This window comes from Brachycentrus maculatus, unplaced genomic scaffold, assembly GCF_059751285.1.
Source record: "Brachycentrus maculatus isolate JH-2025_06_01 unplaced genomic scaffold, ASM5975128v1 h1tg000069l, whole genome shotgun sequence".
Lineage (NCBI taxonomy): Eukaryota > Metazoa > Arthropoda > Insecta > Trichoptera > Brachycentridae > Brachycentrus > Brachycentrus maculatus.
In genome coordinates, this window is record NW_028280823.1 from 820586 (window position 1) to 844787 (window position 24202).

Genomic DNA, 24202 nt, shown 5'->3' on the forward strand with positions numbered 1-24202 from the left:
TGTAGCTTGTATTGTAATCTTAGAAGCGGATCTGGAGTACTTTGAAGCAATCCGAAGACACCCATTGGGAGGAGGAGCTAAATTGTTTCCAGATAATGCGAATATTTATTATGAGCAGTAATAGAAAATGAACTGGCATTAACAATATTTTAGTGTCATTCCACTTTTAAAATGTTCAGAAGGCTCAAAGAATGGCAGCTACAATTTACGATTCTGAAATTCACCATCACGCAGTGATCTTCTTCCTGAGCTGTATGATGGATCCGTAGAGCTTGATAGCGGGCCCGAGCTTCATCCCAAGGATGGAGACGAGGTCCTCCTGCGAGAGCATGAGCAGTGCCTCGCCGTCGATGCGCGCCCGGCAGAAAGCAGGCAGCACATCAGGGCTGCGGGTGGCCTGCTCTACAAAGTCGCGTACGTCCATCTGGCTCCAGTTGCGCGGGTCGGCAGGGCTCTGTAGCAGCTGCTCCAGCGGCCGGCAGTGGCGGCTCCACAGCGGCGGAGCGCTCCACCCGGGGTCCGGCAGGTACCCCGGCTCGAACACAGAACGCTCTACTCTTTCTTTGGTTACGGGAGATGAGACCCTTCTTCTTTTCTTTAATTTTACGCTGCTCGTTTCCTCATCTGAATCCTTAAAAAATAAATAGAAAATATTAAAAAAATATAAGTATAAAATGCATTTTTGCGATTCTTAATTTTTTATTATACAAGTTGTTTAAATGTCATACCGCATTAACTGTTTACCGCGTATTTGGCATACATATGAAGCAGAACACTGCTGGGTACCAAACCTCAATTTCTCTGGACCAAGTATCGACATTATAATAATTGTTGGCTAGCAACGTAACTTACATATTTCTCATACTATTTTTACAAGACATCTGTAAAATTACACTAAGAAATTTTTTCTTATGTACTGATCTGGCAGCTAAAGTAATCAGACAAAATATATCTTCATCTCGCTTGCGTTGTACATCACATTAGTAACTTGAGAGATCGTATTTGTGAGTAAGAGGGCTGCACATTATCAATATTTTTGCTGTTGTCGAGTTATTTTATATAATATATAAAATGTCACCTTCAAAGCTTAAATGGATAATCTTAATGGTTCATATTAGTTATGTACAAATCTGTTATTGATTTTTGTTAAACAATAGTTCTCAAGAAAATAAGAGTACTAAATAATAAATAAAAGATTAATAATTGCACCGCATAGCACAGCAACAAATTTGAAATGTGGGAAACGTTTTATTTGACTTTTTATTTTAATTACATAACCTTAATTATATGGATAGTCCTCTAGACTATATGCAGTTTCTCCTCCGCCTTGTGGGCAATAACAGAGAGAGAAAAATGATAACCCGGCGAGATTGGTATGCCTAGGATGATCATGACCTGACGCCATGAGGACAATGACAAAGAATTGAATCTTCCTGTAGTTAACTTACCATAACTTCGGTTTTAATTTCATCATCCTTTTTGTATTTCAAGGGGCGTCCGCGACTTGAGGTCCTAAAATTGATAATAAAAATGTGTATCAAAGGCTCTTTTAAAAAACAAAGTTGTAAAACTAATATAACAAGTAGAACTATGTATAATACCGAGCACTTTTATTTGATCCGTTATATCTAGATATATTACACCTATGATAAAGTTCATCGGGAAATATTAACAATTAAAAATATATATTTAAAAAGTAACATACTTTAATGCTTCTGAACTGCTTCCACTGTGATATTCAGACTTTATTGGAGGTCTCCCACGCTGAGCACCGACTTGAATTGTTCTGTATTATTTAAAAATAAATCCTAATTAGTGATATTTTCATTAGTTTTAGGTTTAAATTAGTACGATGTATAATTCGGTATAAATGTAATGTAATTTATTTATTCCTCACATAATAAAATTAATTTTAAAAAGTACAAAGGACACTAGAGATGTTCCATCAGGAGATATTACTGTAAATTAAAAGTGTGTATTTTTTTTTTACCCAAAACTTGAAGTGAAAAGGAAAACTTTCTTGTTATATGAATAAAATATTTTATAACACACTTTTATATTTTTTCACGGTAAAATTCATTTTAAAACAATAAAAATAGTGTAGACTGATCCTATTATGTATGTGTCAAGCAGTCAATTGCATGTTCGTATTGTTGCAATTTTTATAGGGAAACAATACTATTGTACTTATAGATCCAATTTTATCCGAAAAAAAACAACATAATTAAATTTCAGTGAAAACATTAAGAAATTCGTCTGTTTAATAATAAATTGACGTATTATACCAAAATATATTCTTTTGAAAAAATAATAATAAATACAAAAATGTCTGTTAATAAAATAGGCATGACATTGACATTACAAATGTAGAAAATGCATTGAAGTTCTTGTAATATTTAGAACTTTAAATCATCGTGTCATTTATGCATCAGAAATATGTTAGTTACCTGGGCCGCGGCTCACTGTGCGCAGGCGGTGGCCGCGAGGGCGCGAGACGGTCGCGTAGCGGGGGGCTTGCGGGCGGTAGACGGTACGGGCACTCAGCAGACACGCTGTGAGTGGTGTTCTTGGCTCCCAAGGAGTTGCCTAGCCCGGGGCAGCCGCCCGTGCCGCACTTGCCCGCGACGCTTAACTCCAAGGCGGCTACAAAGCACAAGAAACGTCAGTTGATTGAAAGATTTCATCCACACTTGTTGTCATAAGGATAAACACTTTATATTAGAAATCTATAAGAAATTAGCTGTCAGTTAATTTTGCCTGTAATACATATCTAAAGTGCCATTTTATACAATTATTGCAGGATAAAGAAAACACCGTTAGTGATTAAAACGATTAAAAAATAATACAACAATAATGTTAGTGATATCATATATTGTTATTATAAATATGAAATTCAATTTATGTTACAATTCAAAATGTGGGCTTGAAAAGGACCTTTGTCGACTATAATGTATTTGGCACAGTATACTGCCCCTCAATAAAAAACAGTTTCTCCTTTCGGGAGTAGCTAGCTTAGGAATATAATATAATATGTAATTTGTCATTATAAATGTACAATTATATACATATCATATATCATATTTATGATCTGCTGTTCACATGAACAGCAGATCATGAAATCAAGTAAGTAAGCACTAAGGAATTAGCACAGTACCGGTCTCTGAGGAGTAAAATCCAAAGAATTACAGAGCTACCGCTAAGTACCCGTCTCTTACTGTTAATGTACTTCTACACTGTTCTATACTTTGATCTGAACCTTCCCAGAATCAAGCGGTCCATATAAAACTGCTACCGTCGGGACTTTCTCGCGCCAAAACCAACCCCTGTGCAGTTTTTTTACAGTATAGTGTGGACGGAGACGTCTCATATAGTAAATATCTTTTACTTTATTAAATTATTATTGTGAAATTTGAAAAAGGCCAATAGTGCAAAACTGTTGCTTAATTTACTCTGCAAGAAAAGTGGTTCTTGCAGAGTACACACTAATTTTAAAATACTACCCAAAACTGTCTAAACAGCAGATTGATGACCTTGCTCTTGTGTTATAATATATACAATTATTATAATTATCGATAAAATAAAAAAAATACATTACTTATTATTACAGTAAAAAGATAGCTAAGAGAGAAAATAATTATAAACTAAGGTTTTTTTGAGGAGGGAAAAAAGAAATTAAGGGATTTTCTGGAATTATGATCTGTAATCGGGTGGTTTAGTGATATACACTGTGCAACGTTCAAAAGCCAACTCAAGATTGAACACCCATATTTCCCCTGAATTTGATTGACGCATTATATACAGTGACATGTCATAATTCATGTAAATCTATAGACTTCCATATGAGTTAAGATATGTAAGCAACAATCCCTAGGTGGTTAAATTATTTATCCATAAAACACTAAGATATACTCAAGATATTGTCAAAAGATTTTTTGAGCCTTAAACGCCAAACATAAAAATAAAATAAAAAAATTAATCTCATCGGCTTTCTAAATTAATGCACTGATGACTATACCACACTCCTTTTATCCACAGCTATCGTATTTTTATTACATATCAATCTGATATATTTTTCAGTATGTTGTGGCAACCCACAACATAATCAAACGAACGAACATAATCGAACACGCAAGCAAGAAATGCAGAACGAAGCCGAGCTCGGTCCGAACAAAAACCAGGGCGTCACATTCCGTTCCCGCTCGTCCAGTGATCGACACGCCCTTCTCCAACTGCGCTTACATTAGAATCATGCGATTATTCTTAAATATTTCTTGACTGTCATTTTCTAGAACTGAATAAATCTGTGTTAAAATTAATCCGCTTTCATCTTGCTTCCCTTCTGTTAATTTAAGTAGGTTTTCAACTAGAAACCACAATGTAAATAGAATCATGGGGATTACATGTTTGTTATTCGAGTTAACTTACTCAAGGCACTGAGACAAATAATGATACATGCAAAACAACTTACTCAATGGCGGTTCCAACGGATGAGAAGTGCGCAAGCACCAGCCCATCGGGTGGATGTCCGGAGAGTCATCATCCACCCAGAATGAGAGCTCATCCGGCCACCCGTCGAAGGATATTCTGACTTGGTGGAAGCGGGTGTCTGTGATAGTAGCAACCCGGATCAAAAAAGGAACCTAAATCAATCAATGAGAAAGAAATTTAAGCACAATATTGACATAAACAAAAAACCTGAGAAATAGCATACAATTTGTTGTGTTATTTAGTGATATCCTTCTCTATCTGCTATGTAGATATTTGTTTTCTTAAGAAAAAGAAATACAGTAACGCCTCGCATAACGAACGCTGCGCACAATAAACTTTCTGTTCGTCCGTTACGCTATACACAATGTTTTTCGCGGATGAACATTTTAATGAATTTATTATGCCTAGATAAATATCTCATAGCTACATAGAAAAGTAAGGTACATTTTTTTGTAAGTAAACTCAAGTCCACATTTATCCATCGTACGAAAAGTCTGTGTTCCAATCCCCAGGGATAGTAATATTTCAATCTAACTTTTTTTTTATTATCCTGGACTGGTACATGGAGTGAAGGGCTAATAACCTTTACTTTATGTATTCAATCAAATAACACTGTTTTTATACGATACAGTGCCCTATGCACCATTGAATGCCAAAAATTAAAAATAAAATGTGTGTATCATTTTTTATGTTACAGTACACTAACAAAACAAATGAATTTTTTTAACATGTATTGTAATGGAAAAATGCATTTTACATAATAAACTTCCACCTGGAACAAATAAAGCACATTATGAGAGGCATCACAGCAGTAAAAAAAACCTATGTAGAACTAATAGGGCGTTTGTCCACTACACGGAATTACACGGAATTTTACCGTCCGGAACGTCAGTTAGCGTTTTAAAATTATGATTGGCTTGTTCTTTTGTCCATCTTTCTTCGGATCGGAGCTCTTGATCGGTGCGTGAACACGTTGCGCGTAAATTCGATCACGCTAAACTGTCGTAGTCGCTTTAATTTTTCAAAACCGGACTGCCGGACGGTAAAATTCCGGGTAGTGGACAAGCGCCCATATTCTTCTTAATATTTAATATTTTATTTTTAAATTCCCTTTAATTTCATATTATCGAGCTTTTCCTGCAAAACCTACCTAATCATAATCCTCATATAAATATAACCCTCCAACATATTTTCTTTTCAGAGCTAGCGCTGATATTAAAAAAAAAAGTTGTAATAAAGAAAGCAAAAATTTACCCTTTTATCGACAGCTTCCAATTTCATTCCAACTTTGAAGTGGTGCGGAGGTCGAGGTCTGAAGGCTCTGGCAGGAACAGCTGTCGCCTTATTCTCTGCCAGATACTCTTCCCAGGTAAAGTGCTCAGGATCTTTGTAGGCTAAAAGAAAAACAAATATTTGCTGTAAATAAACTGGCAAAAATTCTGCCGCCTTTGTTGCACATTTTTATTGTAAAATTTATTTTATTTTTATTAACACATCTCATACAGGGCTGATCAAACTAATGAGTCTTCATCTTCAAACCCTTATCCGCACCCCAATGGTGCATGCACTGCATATAAACGCAGTGTCATCTCGATCGTTAACACATGAAGGAAAGGTGATCAGCCCTCCGCTTCAGGTGCCAGTCCAGGGTGATATTGAATAAATATTAGAGTGAAAAAATCACTTTTATTTATTTGTCCCCCCCTGGGAATCGAACCCGGGACCTCCAGAATGGTAGCCGAGCGTGCTGACTATTACACTATGGAGGCGGACAAGTAACAGGGGTGTATTTAGCTCACGTAACGTATTAATCGCAACAGCGTATAAATAATTAAAACATTTTAAAACTATCCGATAAGAAAAATAAACACTCATTTACAATATTATGATTCTTTTATGAATTAGTTTCTCACATGCACTTGATAATTTTTTTTAAATATAATAAAAGTAATCACACACTAATACGTAATAAAATCAATATTTTACTAAAGAGTGGTTGGTACCAGTGGTAAGAGTTATACTCTTATAATAAAGCTTTAACGAAAATTCAATAGGTGTCACTATAAACCTTAAGTATTGCAATATAATAAGCAAAAAAAAAAACAGTATTTCGGGACAGCGGTAAAAATTTTGGTAATTGTGATCACAGTCACCCGCAAACGGCGATTGACGAACTGTAAAACTCGCCTCCCGCATAAGATGTGTTAACATATTTCCACCCGATATTTTCAACCGAAAATTAATATCCATGCAATTTTTTAAAACACCATATTAAGATCATCATACTTGAGTATTGAGAGATAATAAAAATATATCCAGGGCGTCTCTCCCCCACAAGTGTTGTAACACAATATATAAATGCATTTATTATTTTGATCTTGAGCGTGGAGTGGGACAGTAAGAAGAAAATAGAAAAGTGTAGTGTATACATATATGTATTTATTTTGTATGGCACATGGCAGTGTGAATCAGGCCTAACTCTTGATTTGTGACTTACTATTAGGAGGAGTCAGACTGTAGCCGTGTTCATCACACCAGCCCACTGGATGTATGTAGGGAGAGGTAGAGTCCACCCAGTAATCGTAAATGTCATCCCAACTATCAAAGTGAACGAGGAAACGGCCTTCCATGACATCAGCCACTGTAGCGACACACGTAAGGGAGTTCTTCCTGTCTTCTGCTTCCAATTTCATGCCAATTTTGAATCCACTATCAGAACTAACTCTTTGAGCCTAAAATTAGACAATTGTATACAAATGTAAGTTCACCATTTAAATAAAATAACATATAGGAAATTATTTATTATGAAAGTTCTTCTATTGTGCACTTACGAGAAACAAATTTAAATTTCAAAATATCAGATTATATACCCTCTAACTGTAAAATAAGTACACATCATTATACTAAAACAATATTAGGGTAAAAACCCTAGAAAATTATGAATTTAACATTTCAAATACATTAAAATTTCCATATTACATATACAGTCGAACTCGGTTATTACAAGCACGGATATAGTGAGATCTCGGATATAACGAGGAAACATTCGTTGACATTTTAGTTTGTGATTTTCTCCATACACTTATAACGAACTACTTCTCGGCTATAACAAGCAAAATATCGTCAAAAATCTTAAAACTGTTAATGTGTCGATTTAAAAAAAATACTATTTTTGACCCTTAGCAATAGTATCCGACTGGGCAGTTAACTAGACCGATGCCGCCGGGATAGGATTAGGTTTATGACAATAGTTAATATACTATGTACCTAATTGGTATTTTTTGCTGACAACATTGAAAAAGTATCCGGTACATATATGGTAAAACCAAGCTTTGTGATGTTACTAGGTACATACTAACACCGGGGGCTCAGCACTTCATTTATAATAAACAATTGTTTTGTTATTTTATGAATGTCATGCTTGTTTCTGGGATTTTTACCATAGTTTCCATTTGTTCCTGCTTACTATGGACAATGCATAATAAAAACTACGAGGTGGAGAATGTCAGATCAATTCTAGAGCAGCCGAATTACAAACATGTCTACAAATAAGAGAAAGTGTCTCTCATTGATGAAAAAGCGGAATTACTCGTGAAAAAGACGTGGCGCGGAAATGTGTGTAAAAAGTTTTCATCATCCAATGTCAACATTGTATTTTTATCTGCATTTTAACACCTCCTCCGCGATAGTGGGTCCAATCTGACCCGAAAAAAAAAAGAAACTGTGATTGTATGAATTTTGATGAAACTGTTACAATGGTTTTGTGCTCAAGCAGCACAGGATTTTTCAATTTTTATAGGAAAACTGGATTGACAGAAATATATAACATGTGTGTAATGGGTGAATTGTATGAATTTTGTTTCAATTGCTACATATTGTGTTATGTGACTATTTCAGATAACATACTTCATGTGATAGGTATTTTTTTAGATAGTTCTCGGATATATAACGAGGAACGTTTATAACGAGAAAAGTCGGTCCCTTCATCCTCGTTATAACCGAGTTCGACTGTATTTATTTATTTTTTTATCAATAGTGGACTTACTGGTGTATTGACATGTGGAAAAAAACTCTTGGGGGCAGCAATGGCTCTCATCTGCTTCAGGTAAGATGGCCAAGAAAAGGAACTTAGGGTGAATACGGCCGGGGGTCGGAGCAGCCGGCCGTTCTTCTCACACCACCCAGGAGGAAATATATCGCAAGAATCCGCATTCACCCAGAAATCATAATCCTCATGATAGCCATCAAAGTGCAATTTCAACCTGTATCCCTGAATTTCCGTTACAGTAACTACGGCAAAAAGCGAAGGATGCACCGGGTCGATCGCTTCCACTCGCATTCCGATCTTAAAGCAGTTTTTGTTCGTACAAGAGTCTTTGAACAGATTTGCCGGAGCGGCTTTGGCTTTGTTAAAGTCTAGGTACTTCATCCACGAGAACCCGGACTTTTCACATTTCCACAAGGGTCCTTTGGGAAGTCGTTCCGAAGACATGTTTTTTGAGTGTGGGGGATTCCTCAACTCTATACTTACATCAGCCGAAATATTTCCCAATAATTTAGATTCTTCACCGATCATGATACCATCGCCGAAGCTACTATTTCTCTCTTTCAATTTTTGGATCAATGATTTCTTAGGTCTTTTCTTCTTTTTAGTGTCTATGGAGTCTCTATCTTTTCTATCTTGTTGTTTACTGTAATTACTCTGACAGGTGTGGCTGCAAAAATGGGGGGTGATGAACTCAGCCGCCATTCCGTGGCAACCGCAGCCGTCGCAACAATACAAGTCTTCGGGAGACGATGGTTTTGTGTGTCTGTTAGATCTCTCTTGTAATGGAGCGTGATACTTAGTCAAGGAAATAGCATTATCTTTAGCATCTATAACATCTATAATACCAAATTCATTAGTATGAATCTGCAAGCAGCTACCATTTAATAGTGCGATGTCATTCTGCCACTGAAGACCGAGGGAGTCTTCTTCGGTCGCCTCCATTTTGATTTCTTTATTTTGGCCTAGCAGATGAAATGGTGATTTATCCATTCCGATCTTTCCAGCGGACACATTTTGGTTATAAGTGTCTGCTGAGAGACGACTTTTTCTTCTATCTTTATTAATAGTGTTTCGTTTAACATTTACAAAACCATTATTTTTAATTGAAGTTTCTGTAGGATTATTAGGAACGAAGGACTTATTTGGAGTTTTCTCAAGTTCAATATCCAATTTTTCATCACAGAATAGTGATGGTACTTTGTTGTCTTCTGACTTTTCAACGATGGGTTTTTTCAGTATGGTAAAATTCGGATTGAATAGTTTGTTTTTGGCTTTTTCAATCTTGTTCTCAATATCATCATTGGTCTTCTTATCATCAGTACACAATGAAATTCTACGCTTTTCATTCAAAAGGTTTCTTTTCTCCGCATTATCAGAATTAGATCTTCTTAAAATTGTAGGTACTTGTCCAGATAAATGAACATTTTCAACATCCTGCAGTACCGCTTCCACATTCGTTACATTGTTTCCGAGCAAGCTGCCTTTTTCGGTTATGGAAATTGTGTAGTTTTCAGGTGAACTATCATTATCATCAGCGATGGATACTGTGTACATATCATCATTCAAAGAAGAATTTGATTCAGGTATTGACAAGGTGTAAGCTTTTTCTCCTATTAACTCGGCTCGGGAGCCCGGAATAGACGTCGGGAAAGAGTTATCGGTGGTGGGAAGAGCTGCGCTATATCCACTGTCGGTGACAGAGCTGGGGGTTTGTGCGGAGGTATTAGACAGAGTTACGGTACTCGGCAGGGTGACGCTACTCTTGCTGAGCGGTTGAAGCGGAGGAATCTCACTAGCGGAAGTGAGAGGAACAGAATCTTGCATCACCTTCACATTGCCTTGGGGATCGTTCTGAACCTGTCCATTGGCTATTTGGAAATTAATTATGGAACCTTTAGGCGCTATAGGAGGTTGGTACGGAAACTTACTGGTCTGGACTTTTGGCACATTCATCGGTGTGAGAAATAATTTTTGATTTGAAGTTGTCGGTGTGGTATTAGATGTCACTAATAAAGAATGATTTTCTGGTACTTTAGTTACGGACGGCGGTTTCTTTACAGCACTCACATAAGTGGCAAAAGTGTGTTTACCACCAGATACACCGAGGCTGACAGGATTCTGAGGGTTGGACTTGGGCTTCTGAATTATAATGGATTGAGTAGGTTTATTCTGAGACAGTAGAGATGATTTGGTAATTGTCTTAGGAGCACTTGTGAACTTCGGTGTTACATTGACCGATGATATAATTTGAATTGCATTACCAGTTGTCACCTGCAAAATATTAAATTCAATCATCGCCATCATAGTAAACCTAATATCTAATAACAACATACATAATTCAATAAATTATAGCTCTCTAATAGTTCTCATTAAACATTATCACAGTACAAGGGAGATTACAATTTGTAATGGAACACCTATTTATAAAACAGACAAATTTGTTCAACTTTTTGATTGTTGCAAATATCATGTATTATGTCAATATTTTCTGGGTAATTCCGTGTTAACTCTCATTGCAAGAGACATCCATCTTCAGTTTATGTAAGTTAATACGGGATTACCAATAAAACATCTCATTGGAAGTGGGCCTAATTTTATTTTTTCTTTTATTTTATATAATTAAAAAATATTTAGCGAACCATTTATAATTATTTATTTACTATATTTTATTTATTGTTTCGGCATTAACTTTGTGGTAAGACATGTTACAATAATTAAAGAAAACACTTCGTTTTTTACCACTTGAGTTTAATTATAGACTACATGTTTCAGAAGCTAAACTTCCATCATTCAGGTCTGTATAATAACTAAAATATAAAATATAAAATTGTTCTATAAATAAGGATAGGGGGAAAGTAAGGGGAAGGGGTTAGTCAAGGAACGGAGTTTGAAAACAAAGGAAAAATTGAAAGCAATGGCGAAGAATTTTGAAACAATATATTATTTAATAAATTATTATTAGAATTCAGGTTTTTTTGTATTTCTAAATTTAAAGAAATTTAAATAAAGGCCAAATTATGAATTATCTTGAAAATTTAGAAATACAAAAAAACCTGAATTCTAATAATAATTTATTAAATAATATATTGTTTCAAAATTCTTCGTCATTGCTTTCAATTTTTCCTTTGTTTTCAAACTCCGTTCCTTGACTAACCCCTTCCCCTTACTTTCCCCCTATCCTTATTTATAGAACAATTTTATATTTTATATTTTAGTTATTATACAGACCTGAATGATGGAAGTTTAGCTTCTGAAACATGTAGTCTATAATTAAACTCAAGTGGTAAAAAACTAAGTGTTTTCTTTAATTATTATTTATTTACTATTAATAACTTTATAGTAAAATAAATATAAGAATGAATCAACATTTATTCAAAAATTTGATCAAGATTTTGATGGAACATAAAAATGCTAATAAAAGAAGTGTGTCTATAATTATTAATTATGATAATCTATTTATACAATATATGGCATATAAATAACTTCGTAATAAATATATACTTGATATTGAATCAAGAGATAATACAATTTAGAATATGTTAAAAAATATGATAAAAATAATACATTTTACAGTCAAATTCCAATTCAAATTTTACTCACCGGTCTTCTGACCAATAGCGGTTGTGGACTGACTGCTGTAGTGGTAGTACTGCCACTATCGGCACTCGTCACCGGCTTCAAGCCACTTGCGGTATTGATGAACACCATATGAGGTCCGTAAACATTCCCAGGTCTGGTGTTATTTCGGTTCTGAACATTCCCAGTAGAAGTAGGGCCCTGCAGATGCACGGGAGGTCCGCTGGAGTTCTGTAACTGCAACTGCAGTAGGGCTTGTTGGTTAGCTGGCCCGTTAGCACCTTGAACCTTCAAATGCACGGGATTATGGTCCTGCAGCTGAACACCCATGTTAGAGTTGTTTATCTGAACATCGGGAGGTGTCTCCGCATTGGTAATAGTTTGATTCATCATTCGGCCAGGGTTCTGGGGATTCATGTGGAGCAGGACGGGCCCCTGTAAGCCTTGCTGGGGCCCAGGCCCGGTCAGTAAAGGCATAGGCCCAGAAAGTTGGACATTTCCACCACCCTGCGCGAGGTGCAACGGCATGTTAAGAGTCCCTCCAGAAGAGAAATGAAAAGGAACTCCATCGGTGGAAGACAGCTGCAGTGGCAGATTTCCAGATGGCCCCGGTATCTGGATGGAATGACCACCCGGCACGGGAATGTTCATACCGCCAGAAGGACCCGATACTATAGTGTTAGGATTCCCTGCTAAGTGCAACTGCAGTGGATATCCGGATGAATTACAATTTTTTCCATCTGTTATTATTTGAGAATTCATTTTACATTTTAATCTCCTGTTCACTGGAAAAAACACATTTTTATTATTTATGCAAATACAATTATCATGTATATTTTTATCATTTCAAATAATCACACACTTGTTAGCAGCTTTTAACAAAAATTTATATAAGTCTCTTCAAAACAAATGTCAGTTTCAGTAAGCATACCTACTGAAACTGACATTTATTTTGAAGAGCTTATAGAAAATTTTATTAAAAACATATTTATCAATTGGAATATTTTTACAAATAAAATAAAACGTGTTGGCGCATCGATAAAGACACTTTAAGAAAATATTTTGATAAAATTGTGTTACCTTATAATCGAATATTTTTTCGATATACTCCACCAGATGGAAGTTATTTTTTAAATTATTTCCTTTCAGTTAGATCAAATAAAGTTGACGACATTTTCAAAGCAATCCACGAGTATTTGACAGATAATATCAATGCTGTTGACAAGAATAAAGAGAATTTATATTATAATACATCTATCAAAACCCAGATATATATTCGTAATATATTACAAGACTTTTGGAAACAATTCCTTCGTGCAAAATGAAAATTTAACGAAAATACGGTAATTTAATTTGATCAAGAAAGATGAAATTGTGTATTTATAAACCTGAATTCGACTTCGCTACTTTAATAATCAAAATAATTCAAATATTGTTTCAAGTTTATAACAAACGCGATCGCGTGTGTCGCATCTTTTTTACTGAATTCACTTTTTTACATATCGGAACCTTGTGAAGTTTGAGAAAATATTGCGAATGGAACGTAAACTTACTACGCGCTTATTTCATTAGATAAAACAAAAAATATAGAATATTTTGAAATAAAGCTTTATTCGACCGTTTACTTGTTATTAAATACTTGATAAATATTAAGTGAGAGATGACAATATTTACCCGCAATCAGCCTTTTCCAGATCGCAGATGTGACAACATAGCGAAATTGTGAAATGGGTGGATTTTAGAACAGTGTTTGTATTGACCAATAGGAGACCTCCGTTGCCGTGACGCATTCGCGCCATCGGCAAAATTGTAAACGGACACTGAAAAGCTGAAATGATGCTTTCGCATTTATTCAGCAAATTACACCCTTAAATTAACAATAACAAGTCTCCAACAACTACCCTGGTCATTCAAAATCATATCCTTTAAGGAAAACCTACTTTTAAATATAACATGAATAATATTTTTTGATTTGTAACTTAGCCACATGCTTGACGTATTTTACATTGTTGCCAAAGACATTTTTTGCATCAACCATGCACCAATTCGATTATTTTTAAATGGAGGGAAATTTTCCTTAAATAAAAGCTGTTAAAGATGTAAGTTTTTCTAAAGCGAAAATCAAATAAATCGAATAAATATTATTTCACCATATTTTACATACATTTATGACATGATGTACTTGTTATGTCAACGGTATAATATTAGTCATTACCATAATGGTAAACATTTATTTCAGATTAATTTGTAAGTATTTACAATACTGTAGGGTAACAAACGATTTAAATTCCGGAAAACAATTAGAACTTCGATAAAGATGGCAATGTCAAGAATATGAAGATTAAAAACCATACAATGAAATATTTGAGATTATAGTATGGTAAAATAAAATATTCATGGAATATTTACGCTTATTGCGCATTTTTTTAAAGGCCTAAGAACAAATAAGGATAAAATAATTGTAAAAAATGTTTATTGAGACGCATCAAAGTTTTAATCATAAATAATTATGAAATTGACTGTATGCTAACTTTATAAAGTAAAATAAATCATCAATATTCTCAAATATGTGCCAAACTGACATTAAATTTTCTTAAGCCTCATCCACACAAAACACGGTATGGTACGGTTTAAGTACTATTTTATTCGGGGTAGGAAGTTATAATTTTGTGGAAATTATTTTTAGCCATTTTTATAAATAAATATATTTTATTTTAAAATAATCCATTTTAATATCTATGAAGATTGTTATATTATTATATTCAGATTAATGAACGGCGTGCTTATGAAATATTTATTCATAATTATGTAACACACTGGAGAACTCTTAAAATTTCGACTAAATTGAAGATTTTTTTTTTAATAAAAATAAGTCTTCAAATTTATTTCACAATATTTCCATTTTTTTATAAATTTTATCTTAAAATTAATTCATAAATATTGTTCGTGGTCGTTAGATTTTATGACGTGTGGATCAACAGTCAGTTAGTTCTTGTATCATGAATATGTGTCCATTGTTTTTAAAATCTTAAGGAATCCAAAATATTTTCTTAAATAGGTATGCTTATTTATATCTTTTACTAGTACATTGTAAAGCATATATTATAGATTGTGTTTTTTTAGAGGCATACAAATTCAAATTTCTTGCTATAAATTGATGTTGCACCCGTCGTGTGGCATGTTGCGCCATTTTATTGAAACCACAGCTATCACATCAATACCATTACATTAACTCGTGACTTGTTAGCACTGTTGATTATATTCCTGTAGGCACCAGCATTACATAGTTCAGAGGACAACAGTAGGGATAAGACCTCTGGCATCCTTTTGTTGGGTCAATAAAATATGTTAAGTGCATTTTAAGACCAATCACTCCCACAATCCATTCTGCTCCAACTGATCGTGATAACCAGTACCTTTTATTGGAACTATTTATAAATATATTTCATCATACACATAATAACAAATTACGTGAGTACGTTTCCCCACACCGAGGGTACATTTTACAATTCTTTATAAAACTACAGTGGAACCTCTCATAACGAGCAAAAAAAATCTGAAAAAGATGCTCCCTTAACGACCGATGTTTCGCATAACGAGTAACAGAGGAAGGGCAAGTCCATTTTTTACGACATTCACTTGTGAACCGGGACGTTCGTGGCTTGGGAAGGAGTTACCAAGAGGACCCTCATTTCTGCTTGAAAAAAGCTTTGGCCAGAGAGTGTTGTAAAATGTGATTTTGAAACAGTAACTGTGGAGTTATGGCTGGGGTCACCACTTATAGCTATTGGTTTCGGGATCAGCTATTTTTATGGCGGCGTGTGGCCGCATTTTTGTTAATGTAAGGGGGTAGTGCACAGAATGAAAACAAAATGATGTACTTAAAGTTGGTTCCTTTATTGAAATAAATGTAAATTTACTATAAGTACTGAAATCAAATAATGACAAATAATTTATAATATATAGAGTCAAAGAAGTGAAGTTAAAATCTAAATTACGCGTCTGCTTCCGTCGACGACCCAAAAAATTCTCGTGGCTTTTCGGTTCTCTCGTTTCAGTATCGGATCCGCTCGGCTCCCTTCGGCTCGGTGCGCTCGGAAATCTTCGGTTTTGTTCGTTCAACGTGGAACGCAACTTTTTGGATTTCTTCGGTTTTATTCGTATAGGCGCACTCGGAACGCCTCGGCCCTGCTCACATCAGCGCGGAAACACAATGGTGTTGCCACAGAGTCCACAGTCAATGAGATTGTATCATTAGCTAATATCATGGAACTCGAGATAGATGGTAACGATATTGGAGAGCTTGTGAAAGAGTACAGTCAAGAGCTGACAACTGAAGAGCTTATGGAGTTGCATCGAGTTTCACAGCAATACATTATAGAGAAGAATTTGTTAATGGAGGAGTGGGAAGTAGCAGAGCAACAATCTTCTAGCACAATAAGAGAAATGCTGAAAGCATGCGAAACTGTTGCATCATACATTAAGAAGCATCTCCCCAATAAGGAGGTGTCTATTCCTGCTACAAATTTATTCAATGATAATGCTGTGACACATTTTCGCGTCGGCTAAAACAAATGTCTTAAAACAGTTTTCTAGTTAAAAGAGATATATTATTTTTCATAAATTCATATTTTTATTCACATTTTTCCCAAATCTAAATTATATTCCAAGTTTTAATACGCTTTAACAATTTACAATTAATTTTATTTGAATTACATTAAAAAAATTATTTCAAAAATTGAGTTTTCTTTCGGCCTGGAACGCATTAAAGTATTTTCCATTGATTTGTATGGAAAAAAATGTTTCGCTTAACGAGTAAGATGCAGGAACGAATTAAACTCGTTATGAGAGGTTCCACTGTATATGAAAGCAAATTGTTGAAAAACACGCAATCAAATACAACATAGCCGATGATGTTCTATTTCAGATTAAGAAGATTATTGCTCTGCTTCTTACTCCTCTATTAACAAGCGCTCCTCAGCAATTTCTTGCTGTGAAACACGATGCAACTCCATAAGCTCTTTGGTGGTCAGCTCTTGACTGTGCTCTATCACAATCTCTTCAATATCGTTGTTATCTACCTCAAGTCCTGACTCACAAGTGAATGTGAAAAAGGGACTTGCCCTTTCTCTGTAACTCGTTATGCAAAATATCGCTTGTTAAGGGAGCAACTTTATGAGTTTTTTGCTCATCATGTGAATTACTCGTTATGAGAGGTTCCACTGTATTTGCTTAGGACTTTTAATAAATGGTTCCTGAACGTTAGTACCAGATTTGCATAGGTTCACTGATTCAGTTGCCCAGTCACTTGCTTACAATAGTGGGGAATAATTGTTTTAACAATATTAACTTTTATAGTATTTATAATTATATTAACTTATAAACTTGTATATTCTCATCCATTTTCAGCAAGTCGGGTGATAGAACCGCTAATAAGCACTGATAATTTACTAGAAAAAAAATAATTTTGAAAGGATGCGGGTAGGAGGGTATAGAAGGGGTGAGGGTCATTAAACTGATAATAGTTAATTTTTTAAATGAAATAATGTTACATTAAAAATAAAACAAAGATGTACATTTTTAAATTTTTTATTATAACAGATAAGTATTATTTATAAATGCTTAAATGAACAGCCTTATAAAGAAACTTGTAGCGGAGCAAAATAAAATACATATATATATTTACAAACAAGTCTTAAAATACATAAATTAAAATTTTCTGTTCATATTTACAAAAATCTTCAATGGCATGGGTAACGGTAATTGTTTGACTTTGGCCTTCAACATGGAGGAGAGTAAATCCCTCTGGACATCGCAAGGGTTGGGAGGCGGGGGAGACTTACGCTTTACTTTCTTGTTTTTACCCCCTTGAACTGGACTACTCCTTTCATCCGGCTCGGTAGAATCACCCTCTTCTCCATCGGCATCTTGTTCTTCATCCGTATAATGGCGTTTTCTTTGACGTCTAAAACGCCGAGATTTTGTATCTGTATAAAAAATAAAGGTATGATTAAGCAATAATCACAATACTACTTTGCATTTTCATTATTTTAACATCATACTACGGTGAGAGCTTGTTAAATCAAACAGGATTTGAATTTTGCCATAATTTAAATATTACACAATTCTGGTATCATCAATGAATTTTTTGCATAAAATTCGGGTTACTTTATAAAATATTTTGCCTTCCTTTTATTCTTTGCCAGCAAAAATATTAATTTCTTTCAAAACATACTGCCTTTTATATGAAAAATGAGTAAAATTTTAAATATTTTTACCGTACCAGATCTTAACTACAGTACATACATAGGTCCCTTAGGTAGTATTTTACCAAAATGGCGCTATATAAATTACCTAAAATTATTATTACTACATGTGAACTGAGTTAATTATAGAAAATAATCTGGATGTTATAAAAAGTTACCTTGTTTTTCTGATAATCCATTTTCATTATCACCTAGATATTCTTCACTAGAGTTGACATCCATCTGATCTGATCCGGTGGTTGTATCCGGGGATGAACTTGTATTTTCTATAGAAGAGTTTCCTTCTCCCGCATCTTCCACGATCCCACTGTCCAACTTCTCTCTTCTCACATTATTTATCTTAGATTGAATAATCCTCTGTTTCCAAATATTGTTTGGGAGCGAAGTAGAGGTGCTGCTACTAGGGACACTCAATTCATTGATATTTGTGGCAAATTTAGTATCATTTTGTTCAGAACTGCAATTTGCAATGATAATTTTATTTTCATCTTCCAAAACGGTGGGCTTTGAGTCATCTTTTTCACTCTCCATCTCATTACTACAAGTTGGAGCGTTGTTAGTTACTTGATTTGTGATATCAACTGGTTGAATGTTTTCTACGACATTTTCATTTAAACCACTGTCTTCAACTTCAGTCTCCACGTCGCTGCCGGCCTCATCATCGTGAGAGCCATAATTGACTATCCCTCCGACAACATTATTTTCTATGCTCCCGTATAAAACCAAATTTAACAAAGCATTCATTTCACGAGATCCAGCTTGCCTATCCAGATTATGAAGTAAACTAAAATCATCTGAAAGAAAGAAAAAAATATATATATGTACATATACATATATTTTCTTAGCAAAATCTTTGTAGAAAAATCAAATATGTTAAAGAATTACCAGTATCACTATCTTCATTGTCAATAGGAATAGAAATTCTTCTGACGCGGTAGGATTCCACTTTAGCCTTGCTTCTGACTTTCTTAGATTTCAATGGTGTATTCCGAAAGTGGGGGTTTTCTTCATAAACCACATTACGTAATACGTTACGTATTAAACTGCGACACAGGACTTGCAGCGATGCAGGAGCCACATCCACTAGAAAATAAGTTGTGGAAGTTAAAGATGTTGTTCTTAGTCATTACCTTTTAGAAATCGTTCTCAAAAAAAAAAAAAATCTGGAAACCAATATCTATCATTTAGCTTTATTTTTATCTCTTAATGATGAAAAAACGAAAACACAGATAATGTAACTGTGGGTATTACTTTAGATATTTAAAGATTCACACAATACATAGCATTTCCAGAAGCAAGCTAGAAACTTAACATCGACTTAAGCACAATTTGCTATTTTACACACTTTTCAATGGTCATTTTTTGTTAGATAAATGATCGCACATGTGCCGCGAAAACAGTAATTGCTAGGTTTAAATGTTATTATATAAGGGAAGTAATAAAACAGACCGTCAAGACAACTGACAGGGAAGGTGGGCCTCACTTAAACATATTTGGAGAAACTACAATGTAATGCTTGCATGAATGTATGACTTGCAATTAACAATATAGGACACTCGTGGATAAATGAATAATAAATGAATCCACATTGAAAGTATTTTGAAAATTATGCCCACAAATGATCTGCAATCATCCAAACTCTAAAGAATCTCAGGAAACTATCACGTATGAAATAATTTCAATGATGGATGAAGTAAACTTGGTCATGTTGACAAATGAATCAAATCCCATTCAGAGCCTTTGTCCAACCTTATTGAACAACAAGAAGCAAATAAAATAGAAAATGAAGGATAATTGATTAAGGCAATTGAAATACTGGAATTGAAACATTTTTATATTTGTATTACTTACACATGGAAACATGTTGACTGGTTTGTTCAGGAGTAGGCGTAACAAGTGTCGCAAATGACACACATTGAATATTTTTCGTGGCCCACTCTCTTTCAGAAATCCTTTTTATTTGAAGGAGCTTATCGTCCAATGGCATCACCAATATTCCTCCAACCTTAAAAAATACCAAAACATTTATTTATTTTTCCTTATTATGTGGCGGTAGTAAATCTACACAACTATTTGTAAATCTACACTACCACAAAGCATTTGTTCTATTAGAAGTATGATACTAAACCAACCAATCTAGGCTAGATTTCAAAATAGTTTTGTTCATTTTAATACATAAAACAAAAGAAAATTACGATTTCGTATTTAATGGACTTACAAAAAAAAACATTCAGTCTTTTCCCACATTTTTAAGAGCAAATATCAAAAGCGGCTTAAAAAAATTCTAACACTTAATTTTTACAACTACATAGAACTTATAATTTATCTGAAAACCGTATGGTTACCTAATATGCCAGTTTTGTTGTTTCCCAATAATTAATTTTGTCTGCAGGAATGCTATGAAATATTGTGACTATTTATTTTCAATAATTCAATCAATAATGTTTCTATAGTAATGACAGACTAGAGTAGTAGAGTGAAGCAGTGAGTAAAAATTTACTAAATTTATTATATTATAATGGAACTTATCAGTTAAAAGGGTTTGAATTAAAATATGTGAGTTACCTTTATTAAATTTTTAAGGTAGTTTTCAAAATATTTGGGGCAAGAAGCACCACAATAAACTCGGTCATATTGTTGTACTGTCGGAGATAAACAAAGACAATTACCTGAAAAAAAAAATATTTAATTGTCTACGTTTATTCATTTACCAGATTTATTTTTGTACATCGGCAATGGTTCAAGCCATTTCCGATTATTATCTGTTGGCCTGATTGATTATAACCGTAAGTATGTAATGATGCCTCGCTCCAAGAAAGGGATTTTTATTTATTTTTCTTTACATATAAACAAATTAATACAATTGCAGGCTTATTGCTATGAAGCGATTACCTCTCGAATAACTAAATGTTAGGATACAATATCAGTACTAATTGTGATAATTAAGTATTTTTACATACTCTTCTGTACTGAAAATTGCAAATAATTACTCACTGTTGGTTATTAATACAAATCACAGCTTTTATGTTTGATTATTGGAAAAGCTTTTATGTTTGATTATTGGAAAAGTTTGTAATGATTTGTGTTTGAGGTGAATAAAACAGTTAATATGTTTCTTAAGTATTAGTACTTTTCAAGTTTTAACAGATAAAATTTGAAATGTAAAATTGGTGCAGCAGATTAAAAGTATACTATAAAATGGTTACACTTAGTCTGCCGTAGCGTTGTGGTACCGTAGTAATGTAGTTGACTTTAAGTCAGAGGCCCAGGGTTTGATTCCCTACTGGATTTCTATTTTTAGCACAGTTCATTTAGAACTATTCGAAAATAACGCTACCATCACTAGCATAATACAGGAGAAAGGCACAAGAAGAAGAGAAAAACTAAGTTATGTGGACCAGTTAAAAAAGAAGGCGAATCATGGTGTATAGAAAACTCAAAAACCAGGTTTTGGATAGAAAATGGTGGACGTTAATCCATCAACAAGAGCCTAGTTCTTGAATTTATGATGAGTATTAAATAAAGAGGATAGAAAACAACAGAAAAGTATAATATAAATTGTTGAAAAACACTAAGTACATATTTCAAAAGGTAGATTTATTGAAAAAGTTTTTAAAAATCGTATTGGAAATTGGATCTGATTTAAAATTTTAACAGAATGACCGTAACTGTGCTTTTAAACGGTAAGTTAATAATTAAATCATAAGTTAACATCTCAACATAAATAAAGAAGAATGTGGATGTCTTGGTATTTACAGGGCTTATGACCAGTAGGACACACTTAAAAATATTTAAATCATAAGTAATCATGAAGTGATGTAAAGTTCAAGCCGAGTATTCATTCATGAGATGGTAAAAATCATAGTTATGCACGAAAACACTACATTATAATGTCCCTTAAGCCATTGTTATGCTCTACTCATACTAAAAATATTCCAAATTGATTTTTGGAAGACTATGATCAATTTTGCTGCACCGGCCTTGGTAATGAATTTGCACAGACATTAAAAGTTCATTATTAGTGTTTTTTTTTTTTAGTACTATAAATGGAAACTTGAGAGAATAGAAACCCTATTCACTTCTCTCCCATTTCCATTCACCCCAAATTGCTGGCAAATAGAAACAACAAATAAATTTGACTTTATATCACTATCCTTTTAAATAATTTAATTTTTTATCAAAATAGGTAGAGAATGATAAGGAAATCATTTAAAAAAGAAAGCCAATATTTAGCTATTTAAAGTTCCATTTAGAGAGAAACGTCTGTCAATCCATAACGAATTGCATAACCGTAAAATCCTGCCTGTGGTTGATATTATGAAACTTCAACCGCTTCTCTGATCCGCTTCGTGACCACCAGCTTCATGACCAATCATTACAGACTGAACAAAGAAGTGATCTAGTGATGAAGCTCGTGGAAACATCAATGGCAGATACTTACGGAGAAGCGCTGGTCTCACTATTTTTCTTATTTTCAGCCATGAGGAATAGATTCAGAAAGAGTTCTGGACCCAATGGTGCATAGGGCACTTAATTGTTCAATTATATGAAGACAATGTGATCAGTCCTACGATTAAGATTCTTGGCTATAGAAGTGGAAAACATTTGATGAGATGCAGATGATGTAAGTGAAGGATTTCAGGATGAAGGATATTACTGCTATATGGGAAACGAAATGGAGAAGGGATGGTATGTAGAACAGAAATGGGCGAGGAACTCGGGGTTGCATACTCATTCAAGTTCGTGCGCATCACCCACACTAAAATATAAACTATTTTATGTTTTACATTTTTTTTTCAAATATTTATTAGAAAACCATAATAACAAAAATTCCTTTGTTTTATATTTATATCGTCTGCATAGTTACTTGAAATAGACTTCAGTCTCAAATAAGAAAACCTGTCTCTATTCATCAGAATATAAGAGAAACAAAACGTTTTAAAAAAAATAATGGTATGCTTACCCGCAACAAACTTAGGGTGGCAGAAATCAAATTCATCTACAGCAGATGAAGTATGAATAAAGTTTTCAAGTCTCTCAATAGCATATTCAATAACTATTGGATTAAGTTCGACTCCGTGGTTTATACCATTTGTTCCGAGGATTAACCCGGCTACCGTACTGAGGTAACCAGTGCCAGATCCTAAGTTCAGAAAACTTAAACCTGACCTAAGCTTCAGCCATTCCATAACATCGCTGAAAGACAAGTAAAAAAAATATTATATTTTCATCAATTCACGATCCACTAGAAATCTACTTAACCCTTCAATAATTGGAATAAACTTAATTTTTATTAAAAATATACATATTAGTTTAAGTGGCATAAGTTTTGAGATTTACCTATAAATGCAAGGTGCAGACAGATGGAAACAACCACTTTTCCAGGCTCGATCTTTGTAAGCATTTTGCTTCGATGATGGCGGAAAGTAATCGGCCCTATCAACGGCACGGAATACTCGCTCCACCAAGTCCGTTTTAATGTATTTACATTCCACTAAATTATCCACCAGATCATTATTATCCCGACCAGTACTCACTGCGCCACCCATTCTATATTATTGTTTGTAAACCCAGCTGATTTATAGTTGTGACGTCACACGTCACACCAGTAAAAGATTCGGGTAATAATACACAACGTAAAAACACAAATTCCAAATTATGTTACGATGTAGCACATTCGTGAAACACTGGAGTGAAGATGCATGATTGCTATGTGTTATCTCACAATTAATTAAAATAGAACGCCACTAATTGCCTCGACCCCAAAATAAGAATTGCAGAATAAGCGATCTAAACACTCGCGAGCAGAAATCGAGTCAACAAG

The 24202-nt window shown here is 34.2% G+C and overlaps 2 protein-coding genes across 2 annotated transcripts; both read right to left on the reverse strand.

Moving 5' to 3' along the window:
- Positions 1–13817, reverse strand: l(3)mbt (lethal (3) malignant brain tumor). Its single transcript, XM_088256920.1, has 11 exons — positions 13787–13817; positions 13193–13327; positions 12137–12897; positions 8534–10807; positions 6986–7220; positions 5743–5882; positions 4469–4640; positions 2448–2643; positions 1706–1786; positions 1449–1512; positions 1–631 (listed from the first exon to the last, which is right to left on the reverse strand). The coding sequence occupies exons 3-11, from the start codon at positions 12872–12874 to the stop codon at positions 227–229; spliced, it is 4305 nt and encodes a 1434-aa protein (XP_088113046.1). The 5' UTR covers positions 12875–12897; positions 13193–13327; positions 13787–13817; the 3' UTR covers positions 1–226.
- A 3868-nt stretch (positions 13818–17685) lies between these two features.
- Positions 17686–24202, reverse strand: LOC148311225 (uncharacterized). The gene is made up of 7 exons (XM_088256926.1): positions 23719–24202; positions 23342–23574; positions 20944–21047; positions 20230–20383; positions 19264–19461; positions 18537–19172; positions 17686–18099 (listed from the first exon to the last, which is right to left on the reverse strand). The coding sequence occupies exons 1-7, from the start codon at positions 23925–23927 to the stop codon at positions 17822–17824; spliced, it is 1812 nt and encodes a 603-aa protein (XP_088113052.1). The 5' UTR covers positions 23928–24202; the 3' UTR covers positions 17686–17821.

What these genes read in the sequence shown, in the direction of transcription:
- LOC148311225 (XM_088256926.1), bottom strand. Translation starts at nt 23,927, where the DNA reads ATGGGTGGCGCAGTGAGTACTGGTCGGGATAATAATGATCTGGTGGAT. An exon ending in CAATGAAGATAGTGATACTG is followed by an intron (nt 19,173 to 19,263) that starts GTAATTCTTTAA and finishes TCTTTCTTTCAG; the next exon opens with ATGATTTTAGTTTACTTCAT. An exon ending in TGGATTATCAGAAAAACAAG is followed by an intron (nt 18,100 to 18,536) that starts GTAACTTTTTAT and finishes TTTTTTATACAG; the next exon opens with ATACAAAATCTCGGCGTTTT.